At 47.0% G+C, this 14,424-nt stretch overlaps 1 protein-coding gene across 1 annotated transcript in view; it reads right to left on the minus strand.

The window, feature by feature from the left end:
* LOC105806697 (sec1 family domain-containing protein 2-like) overlaps positions 1-14,424 on the minus strand; it is a 41,555-nt gene that overhangs the window by 10,787 nt on the left and 16,344 nt on the right. The window contains exon 3 of the mRNA XM_012639905.1: positions 8,429-8,563. Coding sequence (XP_012495359.1) covers positions 8,429-8,563 — 135 coding nt within the window. The remainder of the gene's footprint in view (positions 1-8,428; positions 8,564-14,424) is intronic.

Genomic DNA, 14,424 nt, shown 5'->3' on the forward strand with positions numbered 1-14,424 from the left:
CTTCCACCACCGAGGCAGAGTATTGTCATAGAGTAAAAGAGGAATGACGCACAGTAATTCATGTCTTGGAAACGCAAAACGACCAATAACTAAACTTGGCAATGGGGACATAAAGGGGCAAGAGGGTCCTGTGAGCCATATCTGGGAGGCAGAGGTGGCTGGATGAGGCGTGGGCAGGAGAAAGGCTGAGTCAAGTTTGGGACAAGCAGTCCCTCCCGGCCCCGGGCCCCACGCACAACCCTGCTTTCGCCCCACGATGCCCTGGGGTTGCTCGCACTGAAGTCACCGACGGCCATCAGATTGCAAGAGTCAAGGAACACTTCTTTGTCTTCATCTAAGTGGACATTTCTGTGGCATTTGTCACAGCTGATGACACTGTTCCTGGCCACCACAGAAGCACTCTATGTTGCTCCCTCTCTCTTTCTAATCGCTTCTTCTCGGACTTCTTCACAGGTCCCCCTCCCGTCCCCGTCCCCGTCCCCGTCCCATCCCAGTCTGGCCACCCCTGTCCAGTCTCCTCACTTCTGCACAGTGAGCTTTCTAACATATAAATCTTTATTATTGAATACAGTGAATACTATACTAAATATCTTTGTGCATTATCTTATTTCATTCTCAAAATATCCTTAGAAGGAAAACAAAACTATGAGTGTATTTTGCAGATGAAGAGACTGAAGTTCAAACGCAGTCACTAAATCACGGGGCCAGGGGCCAAATTCCAGAGGCCATACCCTGAAACACCTCTCCGCTCCGTCCCACGCCTGGGTTCTCTGTGTAGAGTCTCACAGCGCTGAGGATCAAGTTCGAACTCCTTAATTCAGTATATGAGGCTCTTATAACGTGGCTTTGTTTATGTCTCGATTTTCACCTCCTCCACACACTATTTCCTGGAGCCTTTCACAATGATTTGTGCCATGCCCGAACGCACGGTATTTGTGTTTTTGAACATCTGTTAAACACGCAACACTTTGCTGGACATATGCATATCACAGTGTACATCTCGATTGATTTTCACAAAGCAAACAAACCTGTGTGACCAGCACCCAGATCAAGAAACAAAAGCACCCTGGAGACCCTCTCACGCCCGGCTCCTGTCCCCGCCTCCTCAGGGGTAACAATCATCTTGACTTCTAACATTCTGTATTATACTTTGATTTTTTTTTTTTGAGACAGAGTCTCACTGTGTTGCCCGGGCTAGAGTGCCGTGGCGTCATCCTAGCTCACAGCAACCTCAGACTCCTGGGCTCAAGCGATCCTCCTGCCTCTGGGACTACAGGCATGCGCCACCATGCCCGACTAATTTTTTCTATATATTTTTAGTTGTCCAATTAATTTCTTTCTAATTTTAGTAGAGACGGGGTCTCGTTCTTGCTCAGGCTGGTTTCGAACTCCTGAGCTCAAACAATCCGCCCGCCTCGGCCTCCCAGAGAGCTAGGATTACAGGCGTGAGCCACTGTGCCTGGCCTACTTTGATTTTTTTACTCAACTATATAGCTGGGAGATTTTCCATTATCAGTAGGAAAGATCTGTGCCCACAGGCACTGGTGGGAACCACAGCAGTGGGTCGTCCCCTCCGCCTGTGCCCATGACACTCTGGTCATTAAGCTGTTCGGACATTATCTGCACCACATTGTCAGACAGCTTTGCTGCCCCGATCTAACTGCCCTCTCCTCTCCTACACTGTAAGCTCCTGGGGGGCAGGGAACAAGCACATTTATTCTGGCATCTTAGGCACTGAGCATAGTAGTGAGCACACAGCAAAGTTCAGTAAATGTTGCATGAATAAAACAGGTGAATGAACGATTGAATCAGACCCACAGGTTAGCAGGAGATACCCTTCCTTTCCCTAGAAATCTTTTAGAAACTCTCCCTTTGCTTTACCCTTAGTTCTGGCTGAGTAACTAACCCCGGGGTTCCTTCTAGCCATCCAAACAATTGTTTCTACTTCACCCTGGAACACAAATAAACTGGCTGCAGAACTTCAACGTGGTGCAATATGTTCCCAAAGACATATGCTTTCCATAAGAGAGTCTGGAATCCGAAGTACATTGTGAGAATCTTGGAGGGATGCATTGAAAGATGAAAAGAGGGGATAAAGGACAAACAGCAACAACAAAGGACAATGCCCCATGGCTAAGGAGTGTAGGCAATGTTGGTTTGGGTACAAATAAATGGGTTCAATTAATGCATGCTGGTGTTTGCTATTTTGGTTTCTGTTTAGATTTATGTTTTGATACCAGACTTTCCTTTTGGAGCCTGTCAGGACAGCAGGCTACTGGGGAGTGGAATCTTTTCCATCAGAGTAACACACTCCTTATAATCAGCCATACATGACAGGGTCGTGTTTGCGTGTTAGCTCAAGGTATAAGGCACTTTGAAGATGAAAGATTGAAGCACAATTACTGCCATTGCAAATGCACAGATTAATAAAGCAAGTTCGAGTCACTGCTCTTTTCTTTTCTAAACCTCTGCTGGTGGAGAAGACAGTTTCCTCCCGCCATTCCGGCCCAGCCTTTGCAGCCGAGGCTGCAGAGACCGCTCGGCAGGTGTGGGTCCCCGAGAGAGCTCCTGTCCCGACTGACTTCTCTCGCTGGGGTTGTCAAGAGAAGGGTTTTTGCTGTTTCTGGTTTCTCGGAGCTCTCCAGGAGTTCTGGGAACCCTGCTGCTGATCCCTCCTCCACCGCTTCTCTCCACTGTGACTCACTTGTGCCTGGAACAGGCAAGGATCAGACCCCGTCCTCCAGCCGTGGGCAGGGCCTTGTAGAAGGGAGAAAGTGCAGCACCCTTAGGCGCCCAGGAAACACCCAGGCTAACTTTGAAGACGGCCCTTCATGGTGGCTTTTCTCCCTACGGGAATTAGTACCAGCACTGCCCTGCCCGGGGACACCTCCTGTCCAGCACTGCGCTCTGTATTCATTGGTTCATCCGTCCAACAAGTATTTACTGAGCAACTACCATGAGGCCAGATGCTGCTCCGGGCATCAGGGATTCAGGGATTCAGGGATTCAGCGCTGAACCAAACAGAAGCATCCCTGCTGTCACAGAGCTTATATTTAGTCAGGGGAGAGTGAGAGCCAATAAGCGAGTCAGGAGCTGGTAAGTGGGGAAGGTGGTGGGTGCTGCGGAGGGAAATCAAGACGGGAGGGTGACACGCTTTGCTTCATGCAATCCCGAGACTCTACGAAGCAGCTGTGAGCCCGTTTTACACACAGAGACACCGGGGCTTACAGAGGAGAAACAACTTGTCCAAATGACCAAACTGGTAAGCTGTGGGGTTGAGGCTGAAATCCAAGTCCGTCTTGCCGCAGAGTTGGAATTGGTCTACCTTGCGTCCGCGCACTGCCACTTAGACACAACGTCTTCAAACCGAAAGCATTTTTATTTAATGCCAGCTTTCATCTCTTAAAACTCTGTACTTGTAGTTCTTTAGAAACATCAGCCGATCACCCGAGCCTGTGGGTGATTTTTCCTTACATTGAATCACACTGCTGAAGGTTTCCACGTCGCCAGAGCCCCTCAGCTGCTGGGCTTCACCCCCTGCTGCGTTTGTCGCAGCTGATGCCATCCTCGTGCCGGAAGCTCCCGCCCTCGGCCTCCGAAGTGCCCCAAGTTGCTCTCCTCCCTCCCTGGACGCTTCCTCGGGGCTCCTCTTGCTCCGGATCATGCCGTGCTCCTGACTGCTCTGGCCTCTGGCCCCTGCCCTGTTCCCAACACCTTCCCTGGGGGGCCCTACCCCATAGTTCAACGCCTCACACACCCATGGCTCCGGATCGCTCCTGCAGGCCCGGGCTCTGCGAGCTACAGAGCTGTCTCAGCAAGCCTAAAATGCCAGTCACCTTCTTCTCCATTCCTGCTGCCGTCAGAGACACCGTTAACACTGTCCATCCTGTCATCCCAGGCCGAGTGCGTGACCCTAGACGACCTCCTCTCATTTTCCACTGTAAGCAGTCAACAGCCCCCGGGGGCTCCGCCAGCACGTCCTCTCTGCCCTTCATGCCCTCGGCCCACCCTGACCTCAGACTCTCATCTTCACCCTCCCTCCCCACGCCAGTCTGGCCCCCCTCCCGCCTCTCTCAGTGCCGCAGGGGCGGTCCTCACGCAGTGCAAACTGGTTATGTATTCCTGCAAACTATTCCACGCACCACAGGGTTTGCGGTCAAATTTCAAACCTGTCGCCCTTTGTGATCTAGCTTCTGCTTGTCTCTGACTTCGCATTCTTCTGTCCCCTACACGTCACTCTCAGCTCCAGCCACGTGGAACTACCTCCGATCCCCTCAAGGTACCAGGCCATTTCATCGCTGCATCCCCCACTCCCACTGGGCTGACCAAACCCAGCTCCTCTGGGATGCTACTCCTCGTCTGTGCTCCCATATCTCACGGCTAACACTTCTCTCTTCTCCCTGCCGTCCTCAAGTTTATTATCTACCTACCTAACAAACTGTAAGCTACGGGACACGATCTATGCCAATGGCAGGGGGGGTACGCATCTAGTTTGTCTCTACATCTCCCTTACCTGCAACGGTGACCAGCATACAAGAGGCTCTCAACGATTGCTCACTGTCTGATGCGATATACAGACTGCCAAAGTCAAGTTTTTGTTTTGCTTAGTGGTTTGTACCAAGATCTATTTCACTAGAACTTAAGAATCATGTTTAGCTAATGTTAGACAAAAATCAGACCCTACCTCATAGCATGGGGCACGATGGAGAAGAAGAAAATATAAACGATGGTTATAAATAGTGCCGCAAAGAGGAACTGTATCCATTTAATAAACAAACTTGAATGCTGAGGTGTTTTTCTCTTGTCAGAAATGCTGTTACGTGTACTGAACCCAAGCCAACAGTTCCGCTCTCTGAGTCTCGTTTTTCTTATATGAATGATGAGGAGTTGGACGAGATGGCCTCCAAGGCACGCCCAGCTCTCATCGTCCAAGGATCTGACACCAAACTTCACCTAAAGCCCATCATTTTGCTTCACCCCAAAGCACCCTTTACCCCTGCTATAGATGCCTCTGTAGGTACCTGTCCAACCCACAAGCCCACAGTGTCCCCTGTCCACGTGGCCACAGGCTGGGTTCCTCGCGGGTGTGTAGTTACAACGTGATCCTGCTCTTCTGCCGCTGCTGATTGGTCCCGGAACGGGCCCCTGACCCCGGCTGGGCCAACTAGAAACCCTGCCCTGAGAATCAGGGCTTGATTCAAGATGGATGGGGCTTAGTCGAAGCCGGGCTGTTAAGAAGAACCCAAAGCCGTGGCGTAGCTACTCAGCCGTTCATTTAACTAATGTTTACGAGCATCTGCAACGTGCTGGGCACTGTTCCCAGCACCTGCAGGGCAGAGTGGGTCTCATGGAACTGTCTGGTTTCTTGATGGCTTCCCAGTTCTTAGTTCCAGTCCTTCCTGAGGCCACCGCGTTGCTGCCCTTGGGTTCCCCGAGCCACCCCTTGGTCATCATAATAAATTATCCTTTCCTTCAGTTATCACAATTTGTTGGCATCTTAATTCCAACTGAAAGGGTTTCAGCTGTTACTCCCTCACCCCCACCAGATTTTCAGAGCCTGCCTGGGCAGTTGTTTCATCTCTCCTCGTGCGCTTCTTTCTGTTGCCATGGAAGGCAACGGAGCTCTCCTTATCAACTCAAATAAAGGGCCCAGAGGCAGGCATTGTATCTTCTGTGAGTCTTTTTCATAAAATTTCTTAAGTTTTTCCAACTAAGCATGGCCACATAAGAAATGGAACAGCAGAAAAGAACTTCTTAAAAAGCACACATAAAAGGAGGTAAAAGGGGCCTCATGCAGTTTTATTAGATAAAACCCACCGTCTTCATGCCGACTCTAGTAGAGGAAACATCTTGACAAATCATGTCCTTTAGTCAAAACAAGTTGAGGTCCAAACACGTGGAGTAGATATAAAAATAAGGCTGAAATCCAAACCACAAATTCCAGAAATGCACTTTAAAAGTGCTGCCTGTTAGACATGCTAGTTTTAAATTAAATTAACATTCTAGTGAGAGGGGTAAGGTATGTTTTGATTTATTTATTAGATCACTATCAAGCTTTCCTCTAAGGAGCCCTAGGTGCTCCCTGAGCAAGGATTTTGGAGGGAAGACTTGGCTGTTTGAAGAAGGTCAGGTTCTGCCAAGGCTGCTTCTCCCCAGTTCAACAGGACCGCCCCCTCGTGGGCTGCACACGCTGCTCTTTGAAGCTGACAGCTTTACGTGGCTAACCACAAGTCTACCCTCTGGTTGAGAAGTGCATCAGGTTGACTTGGAACACTTTCTCAGAAGTGCAGGAAGAATGATCTGGTGGGTCTACTTGCCCTTCTCTCCAACTTGTCTGGTTTACCTTATAGGCCCTGATGGAGCCAACTTGGGAGAGGAAAGTTCTGCAGCTCAGCTTCTCATCGGTAAGTACTTCTTTTTAGATTATATTATTAAAAAACATTACAGACAAACAGCGAGCAGGCCTTTCATTATCGAAACTTTTCTGGGCTCACTTATTTTGAAATCAGAAGTATGAATGATTTTTCTGTCCTCTTGACTGGAGGGAAAACTCATAGGACCAGCCCGACACTGCCCCTGCCCAGCTGGACAGCCCAACACGTATTTGGAAGATTGCATCTTCCAAAAGTGGCCATGATGGTATCTTCTGCTCCTCATGCTCCTGGTCCCTTTTCAAGACGTAGAATGTGCGTCTCCTCCCCTTGAACCTGGGTGGGCATTTGTGACTGCCTCAGCAGATAGGAGGCAGTGCTGGGGAAGGCACTGAGCAGGCAGAGAGGTGCAAAACACTCCGCGGTATTTAAAAGGGTAAATTAAAAATGTGACATCTCCTCGTTTCATGAAACAGTGACAGAAAACGCAAGTGGACAGTCCCCACACGACACGACTCTATTCCATGATACATTCTATATTCTCGGCCGCAAGAGTTGCAAGTCCATTAGCATAGTAGAGGCGCTGTGAGGACTACAAAGAAACAATGAAATCTGTAGTTTAACCCAGTGATTCCAAAACATTTGATCACAGAACCTTCTGCTAAGATATCAGTTGTTTTTCTGGAACACCTCTGGATAAGGAGCAGAGTCGGGGCTTCCTCTCCCTGCACTGCACCCCTTAGAGTGTGGGGGATCGGGCTTTCCTTTGCTCCCTGGCCAGAACCCCTTGTGCAGGGCCTGGAGCACCACAAAGGCAGCAGCCTGTCTGGGAAAGGTCACGTGGGTAACTGGGCCATCCTCAGACCTTCCTGACCAGGACCCGGAAGTCCACACTTGTTATTTCAGTCTCTCTTCAGGGGTACGTTCAAGCGTGTGAATGAAGCTTCCTTGAGAATGTGCAAGTGGAAACACTTGGAAACCATGTATAGTCTGGAAGTTTCTGTACCCAGTAGCCACCATGAAGGGCTGCTCAGGACAGGGAGCCACTGGCAACTCTGGATTCACACTCAACACAGGAGCCCTTGAACACTTTAGAGAAGCTGATCTGCACTGCTTTATAAAAAAAAAAAAAAGTAGAAGGGAAATGCACCAGCCAGGCCTTGCAACACAAGCTGGTGATAATTGAGACCAGCAGGAAGGAGACCCTCGTGTCTGCTCCAGCCGGTTTACTGCCTGGTTTCGAGTCTGACTGTCTGGCGTCTGTCCTCTGGCTTTTGGAGTGGACGAGTTTTCCTGGAATATGCATTTATTGAATTCTGAAAGGCCAGATCTCCCATGCAGATTAATTCATGATTTCAAAGATGCTTTGAAGCTGGCAAAACATTCTGTTATTTCCAAGAGTTATTACAACTGAAATCCTGACATAGACTGAGAGGTCAGCCTGTAATCTTATTGAGATCCTTTCAAATTCAGAAACTCTACAGTGTGTTAAAAATAGATCCCATCTGTGTACTTTTTCCTCCCTTCATCCCTACTTCAAGGGGCTGTTCTGTCATTTTGACCCACCCCAGATATTAGCCAGAGGAATTCTAGCACTTGTCACCTAGGAGTCAGCTGGTCTAAAAACAAAGTCATTTCCAAGGGGGTTTTGGGGTGATGGTAGTCATAGGACTGAGCAGAGTTGCTCATCATCCTACATAGTAAGTTCTAGATTTAAGAGCAAAGCACGATCACTAAGACCATTTAGTAGTATACGGATTCATGTTAAGTGAAAACACGGGCCCCAGGAGAAGATTTCAATCGTGCTATCCTGGAGGGCTTGGTCCTCCACCTAATCAGAAAAGATTATGGTGCTCAGGTCAGAAGAAGCTGTACAAAGCTAGAGGGCTAGGCTGCTTGTCACCCAAAGGTAAATAAAAATTGCCCCAATTTTAAAAGAGCCAAAATACTGAACGTTATCTGCATGGTGCTGGCCAGGTTAACAGGGTGCCGGCGTTTTCGTGCCCAGCAAAGAGAACGTTATTACGCTCAGGATTACCCCTTCATGGCTACTTTACCTTCATGAACATGCTAAATCCAGTTTTAAGGAGATCAGTGAGGCCTGAAGACATGTGTTCAATATCAACAGGATCTGCCTTCTCGGGATTAAATATTTCCTCCACGATCTGCTTCAGCAGTGGCTTATAGGATGCCTGGAAAGACAAAATATTGTGCTGTAAGTAAAGGGGTTTGTTTGGTTTGTCTGGAGAGAGGACAGCTTTATCTGCACCAAAGGAAGCAGAGCAATTTTGATTTGGTACTAAGCAATAGTTGTGTGTGTGTGTGAGAGAGAGAGAGAGAGAGAGAGAGAGAGAGAGAGAGAGAGAGAGAGAGAGAAAAGACAATATAACAACATTGAGCTTTTTGATAAACTTTCAGCCCAGTGCTTTAGCACTTTTTTCTGTTTCTCATACTCCCTTTTATAAGCAAATATCTCCTCCCAGAGCTACAATCATATTATGACTAACTTTCCAATCTAGATTTACAGTGACAATTTTATGCATGAAGACAAGTGGAAAGCAAAGTACTGTAATTTGACACAGACATGAAGATGGTCTCTAGTCTTTCCTAAACATTCTTAGAAGTATGCTCCCCTCTGCAAGGAACTCGAGTGTTTACTTACAGCGTGCCGCTGTCAACATCTGAGCTTAAAGCAATCCCTCCTTCTGCAGAGCCCAACCCCCAGGTACGACTTGGCTGGTAAAAGCAGCAAAGATGACAAAAAGGAATTGACCGAGGTCACAGCAGCAAGCAGGCTGCATGGCAATGTAAGAATTCCAGTAGAACTAGGGTGACGTCAGTTTGCCACAACTCCTGTGGTTTGATAAGCGGTGTTAGATGCTTTCCTTTTCTGTGGCATGAATGACCCATCCACGTTTAGGTCGTACTTGGAGGCAGCTGCCATATGGCCACTGCACTTTCTGAGCTGCGTCTCCCCACCTCCCTCCTCAGTTCTTGCTACTCAGTTCTTCCTCTGTCTCTTTTCCCCGTTAGCTGGACTCCCTTCCTCCCCATCCTGTCGCTGCCCCATCTGCTCCCGTGACCCACGGCACTGAGTCTGGGGCAAGAAGGGCCAAGGAAGCAGGAACGTCTCCCCTCAGTCACTCTCGGATCTGTTATGGCCTCAGGAGAGCCAGGTTCTACCAGGGCGCTGCGGAGGTGTAGTCTGTCTTGAACCCGTTTCTCTCTTTGGTTGACCAAAGATGTGAGTTGCCTGTAGCAATTGTCAAGGATATTAGTGTCCTGTCCTCATCCCTGGCTTCATCTTGCCCTTCTTACAGTCACTCTTTAATAATTTCCTTCATTTCCTTCAATTTTCTGACTTAAAATATCTTAGAAATAAAGCAAGGTATGACCGTCAAAATCATAACCATTCAGCAGGAGTATAGCTGGTATCTTCCTCAGGGATAAGATGTAGGGAACACAGCTGCGAGCTTTAGCTGGGGATTCCACCCCATTTATGTTTATTAGTCAAACAGACCATTGTGTGCCCAGAGATCTCATGGTTAAATGGTCACGAAGGGCAAAGCAACGAACAGAAACACTGATAAGACAGGAATGTTTTTAAAGCTGTGGATCAACCTTGCTCATAATAAGAGAAATTCGAATTAAAGCTATGCCAAGATAAATTTTTTTTATTTACATATCAGACTGGCAAAAATCCAAACGTTTAAAAATACACTCTTTTGACGAGGCCAGGGGGTAACAGGCCCTCTCATATATTGTTGGTGGAGGGTTGATCAATGTAGAGAACAATTTGGCAATACCTATCAAAACTATAAATGCACTTGACTCAGCAATCCTACTTCTAGTAATTCATTCCTTGCATATATGCATGTATGCAAATAAGATCCATACAAGGCTGTTTATTGTTTGTGATAACAGAAGATTAGAAACCACCCAAGTGCCCACCAGTAGGGAGTATTTAACAAATGGGCTACATCTGCAGGGAGGAAGGCTATGAAAGAGGCACACTCTGTGCTTGCATGGCTGAAAACAAGGTGCAGAATAGCGTGTGGGTGAAAAAAGCAAGGTGAGGCACACACGCATGATGGGCTGGCACTTGTGTAAAAAGTGGCAGGGGGAGTATGAAAGTGTGGAATTGGTGAAATACGCAGAAACGAGCTCTGAGGTGACACACGGCCGCTGCCGTCAGCAGTGAACATGGGGTGCGAGCCCAGACCTGAGACAAAGGCAAGAGGAAACTGTTCGCTGCCTTCCTTTTTCTAAAAGCACAGTTTAAAACACCACTGCAAACAGCAAGAAAGATCACTTTTCATGTGTTAGAAATTAATTATTTATGCGTGGGAAAAAAGCTGGGGTAAAGCACACCAAAACGTCAATTAGGATTATCTCGAGGTTCAGGAAGGAGGACGCATTTCTTTTCTTTTTCCCAAGTTTTCCAAAATTAACAGGTCTACTTCTGGACTCATAAAATAATTCAGTAAATATTATTTTCAGTGTTAAAAAGAAAAAGGTCATGGAGTGGCCTCTGGATTCTAAAAATACTCTTCTCTGAGTAAATTGTCTTGAGAGCTTTTTTATCATCTCAGCCTTTCTGGACGTTTATTCTTTTAAACTTTAATCTCTTCAAAGCTTCTCCCCAAGGAGAAGTCCTTTGGCCAATACTCTGCTACCTTACCAGCATTATCATCAAATATGAATTGGCCTCGTCCTTAGTAATAGACTCCAATTTTCAGCCAGGCACAGTATCAACTGGCTGAAAGACCACGTTTTCCAGCCTTCCTTGCAGCTGGGTGTAACCACGTAACTAAGGTCTGGGCAATGAGATGCAAATAGAAGGGTAAAGTGGGACTTTCAGAACTCTCTTTTTTATTAACAAAATGGAAGGATGTACGCTCCTCCCATTTCTCTGTTCTGCTCCCTGGAATGTGGAAGTGGTGCCTGGAGCTGCAGCAGCCATGTTGGAAGGCAGGGCCGTCCCGTAGAGGGTGGAGCAGAGAGCTGGCGGAACCCTGGTTGGTAGAGCTGCTGTAACCATAACCTGGACAGGCGAAGTTGAGACCTCCCTATATGGCAACAAAAAGCCTCGTAGGTTTAAGCCACTATTTTTCAGATCTCTGCTACTGAAAAACTGATTGAAATTTTGATACAAAGCGTGAAGCGAATATAAACACATAAAAGGTCACTCCTTCCTTCTAAGAGTTTACAGTTATTGTTCTGTCGGCCTATATACAAAACTGGTTACATAAAATAACTTCAAGCAGAATCGCAGAGGCTGTCATAGAAACAGATAGGCTGTCACAGTTAAGAGAGGAGAAAATATACCTCTCAACCTACAAAAAGTAAAGAAGGTCGTTGCACTCCATAGAATACAGCTTTGTGAGAGGGCGGAGCAGTGATTCCGAAAGGAGCTCAGACTCAGCTCAACGGTGGCTCTGTGATCCAGCCAAACACGCTCCGCCTCTCCTCTGTGCAACGCACAGTGTCCCCAGAGCGACAGGTGTTCTCTGGGCTCCAGAGGCCCCAGTGTAGACTGGGACGAGAGGGGAGAGAAGGAGGTTTAGAGGAGTCAGGGAAGGCAGGGACACAAGGATCTCCCTGACTCCACTTGGGTTAAGCTCTGGGGAATGAAGCACCCGGAAGGAAGCAAATGCCCACTGACCTGGGCTCCCCGTGTAGGGGAGAGCAGAGATCTGGAGGTGCTAGTCGCTGGACACCTTCATTCTTGGGACTTTGTGTTACTGGGAAACACTGGAAAATCTTTTTTATTTTATTTAGAATGAGAAAAGAAACCACAATTTAAAATACAGAAAAGTAACAGATAGTAAGCAAATCACATAATCCAGAAAAATAACTTAAATCTTTTTACTAATTAACTACCTGACATATCTTTATAATCCTCATTTCTTAAATCTTTTGGCTGTGTTCTCTCTGATTATCTTTTCACAGAACAACAATTTTGAAATAGGATTTTCTGTGGAACTGTGATAGCTGCTAAGCTATCCTTGTCTCTTGCTCCGAACTCTCCATGCGAGGCCCAGTTCTGCGATGCTGGGCTGAGCCCGCACCCCACGCGGCCGCTCTGCCAGCTCGCTCTGCCGGACTCTGCCAGTCGGGGGCACGAGCGGGAGACCGGAAGACAGGAAGAGCGAGCAAGAACCGGCTTATTTGCTCTTCCTGCCACCGTCACCCTGGCCGTGCCTCTCACCACTTGAAGCTGTCGCTCCAATAAATTACCTTTCTTATTTGAGCCGCTTAGAGCTTTTCTCTTTTTCTGTTTTCGCTTGTGACCAAAAGCATAGTAAATGATAGATTATTAGTTTTAAGAGAAGCTGATAGGTTTTCCCGCTTAAATATTGTACAGGAAAAAAATCCCTCTAAACTCTCTATTATAAAAACTAAGTATAAAGCAACGAAATAACATTGTTGTTATTTAGAGAGCACAATTTGGGAAAAACTTTGTCAGGTTTAAAGCAGTATGTGTCTTTCGCTTTCTTAACACAAAAAATTTTTCCAGTTACGGTTTTAATGATAAGAACCTTTGGCTCCTTCATCTCGGCCACTTAGTTGGGATCATTTTGTGCCTCGAATCATGGCACTGAAATCTCACTTGAATGAACCTCTTTGGAAGTGGCTTCTTAAATAAGAACCCTCTGACTGTCATGGAATTTCTATTCAGCCAGGAGCTACCCGCTTCTGCACAAAGGACAATGCAGAAGGTGACGACAGGGGAGACAGATGTTGTTCCTCTAGTCCCCTCCTCAAAGGGCCAGAAACGTGCTAGAAAGGGCCAGGGGTGGGGTTGGGGGATGAGTCATGTAATTTAGTACACCATTAAGAGCATAAATCATAGGAATTTAATGTTCCTAATCAAACACTCTCTGCCAGTTCATCTTTTTGCGGGGCTGGGAGAGGAATTAAGAACTCAGACAAGTCTGTGCTTTCCTTTCCTCGCTCATCATTTAATTCGTGCGTGAATCATATCCAGTTTGGGTTGGCACTGGGGATCTGTGCCCTAAACAGTCATTCAGAGACCCAGGTTCCTGCTGGGGCATTGGAATCCTACACTGAAGACTCTGCATCTCATCAGAAGAAGAGGAAAGAGAGAGAGTATGGAGAATTTCCAGAGATTTTATAGGCCCAGCCTGAAAGTGATATGTATCACTCCTACCATAGCGCATTGGCCAGAATGAGTCACCCACATTGACCTGCATGGGAATCTAGAAAACGTGGACCGTGTGCTCTGGAAGAAAAGGAAGTGGAGTCTGGGGACACGTAGTGTGGTCTCTGCAGTAGACACACTGCTAAGTCTGGATTGAAGCATTAATGTAATTATTTCCTTAACAACTGGCAAGCTGTATGCTTTGGACAAAGGATTACTAAAACCTTTCCCCCTTCTGCATAAGAATTTGACCTCTGGTTAACTTTCTAGCTCTGTTTCCCTGGAAACCTGATAAAGGAAGAATGTCAAACTATGCAGCCAGGCAAGATTGCTTATGACGAAAATGACCCCTGGTTGGTGAGGTGCATTAAACTGTACATATTTGATAGCAGGTCAGAGCTCTGGGCTTCTCTGAGTATGATGATTCATGAATAATAACTGGGCATGTGCCTTGGAAGAATGCCGGGAGTTAGGCCCCTGGAGCTGTTACAGAGAAATTAGCTCCTATAGGATATGCGGTTTTTAATCTGGGAGACTCCTGCACCCCCGTGATATGAATCTACTTCTCTCTCTCCCGATCTGCTCCCTCGGAATGAATCCAAACAGCTCCTCAATAGCTGTGTGGACTGCTTACTGCTTCGTGGATGGTCACAAGGACCACTCCAGGGAAGAAAAATACCTGATGTTCCCCTGATGGTGAGCAATGTTCCTGTCCCGGGCAGACTTGAGTCAAGTGAGGGCTATGACCACAGAGCTGACTTATCTGTTAGGCACAAAACACACAGTGCCTTGGGCCCACATTACTTTTAGGGGCCTGTGAAAATGCATTAACTTTTTTGTTGTTAATCAGAAAAAAAAATGAACTTTTAGGTCAAAGTATTGTTTTGA

Source organism: Propithecus coquereli, unplaced genomic scaffold (genome assembly GCF_000956105.1).
Source record: "Propithecus coquereli isolate 6110/MARCELLA unplaced genomic scaffold, Pcoq_1.0 Scaffold143, whole genome shotgun sequence".
NCBI lineage: Eukaryota > Metazoa > Chordata > Mammalia > Primates > Indriidae > Propithecus > Propithecus coquereli.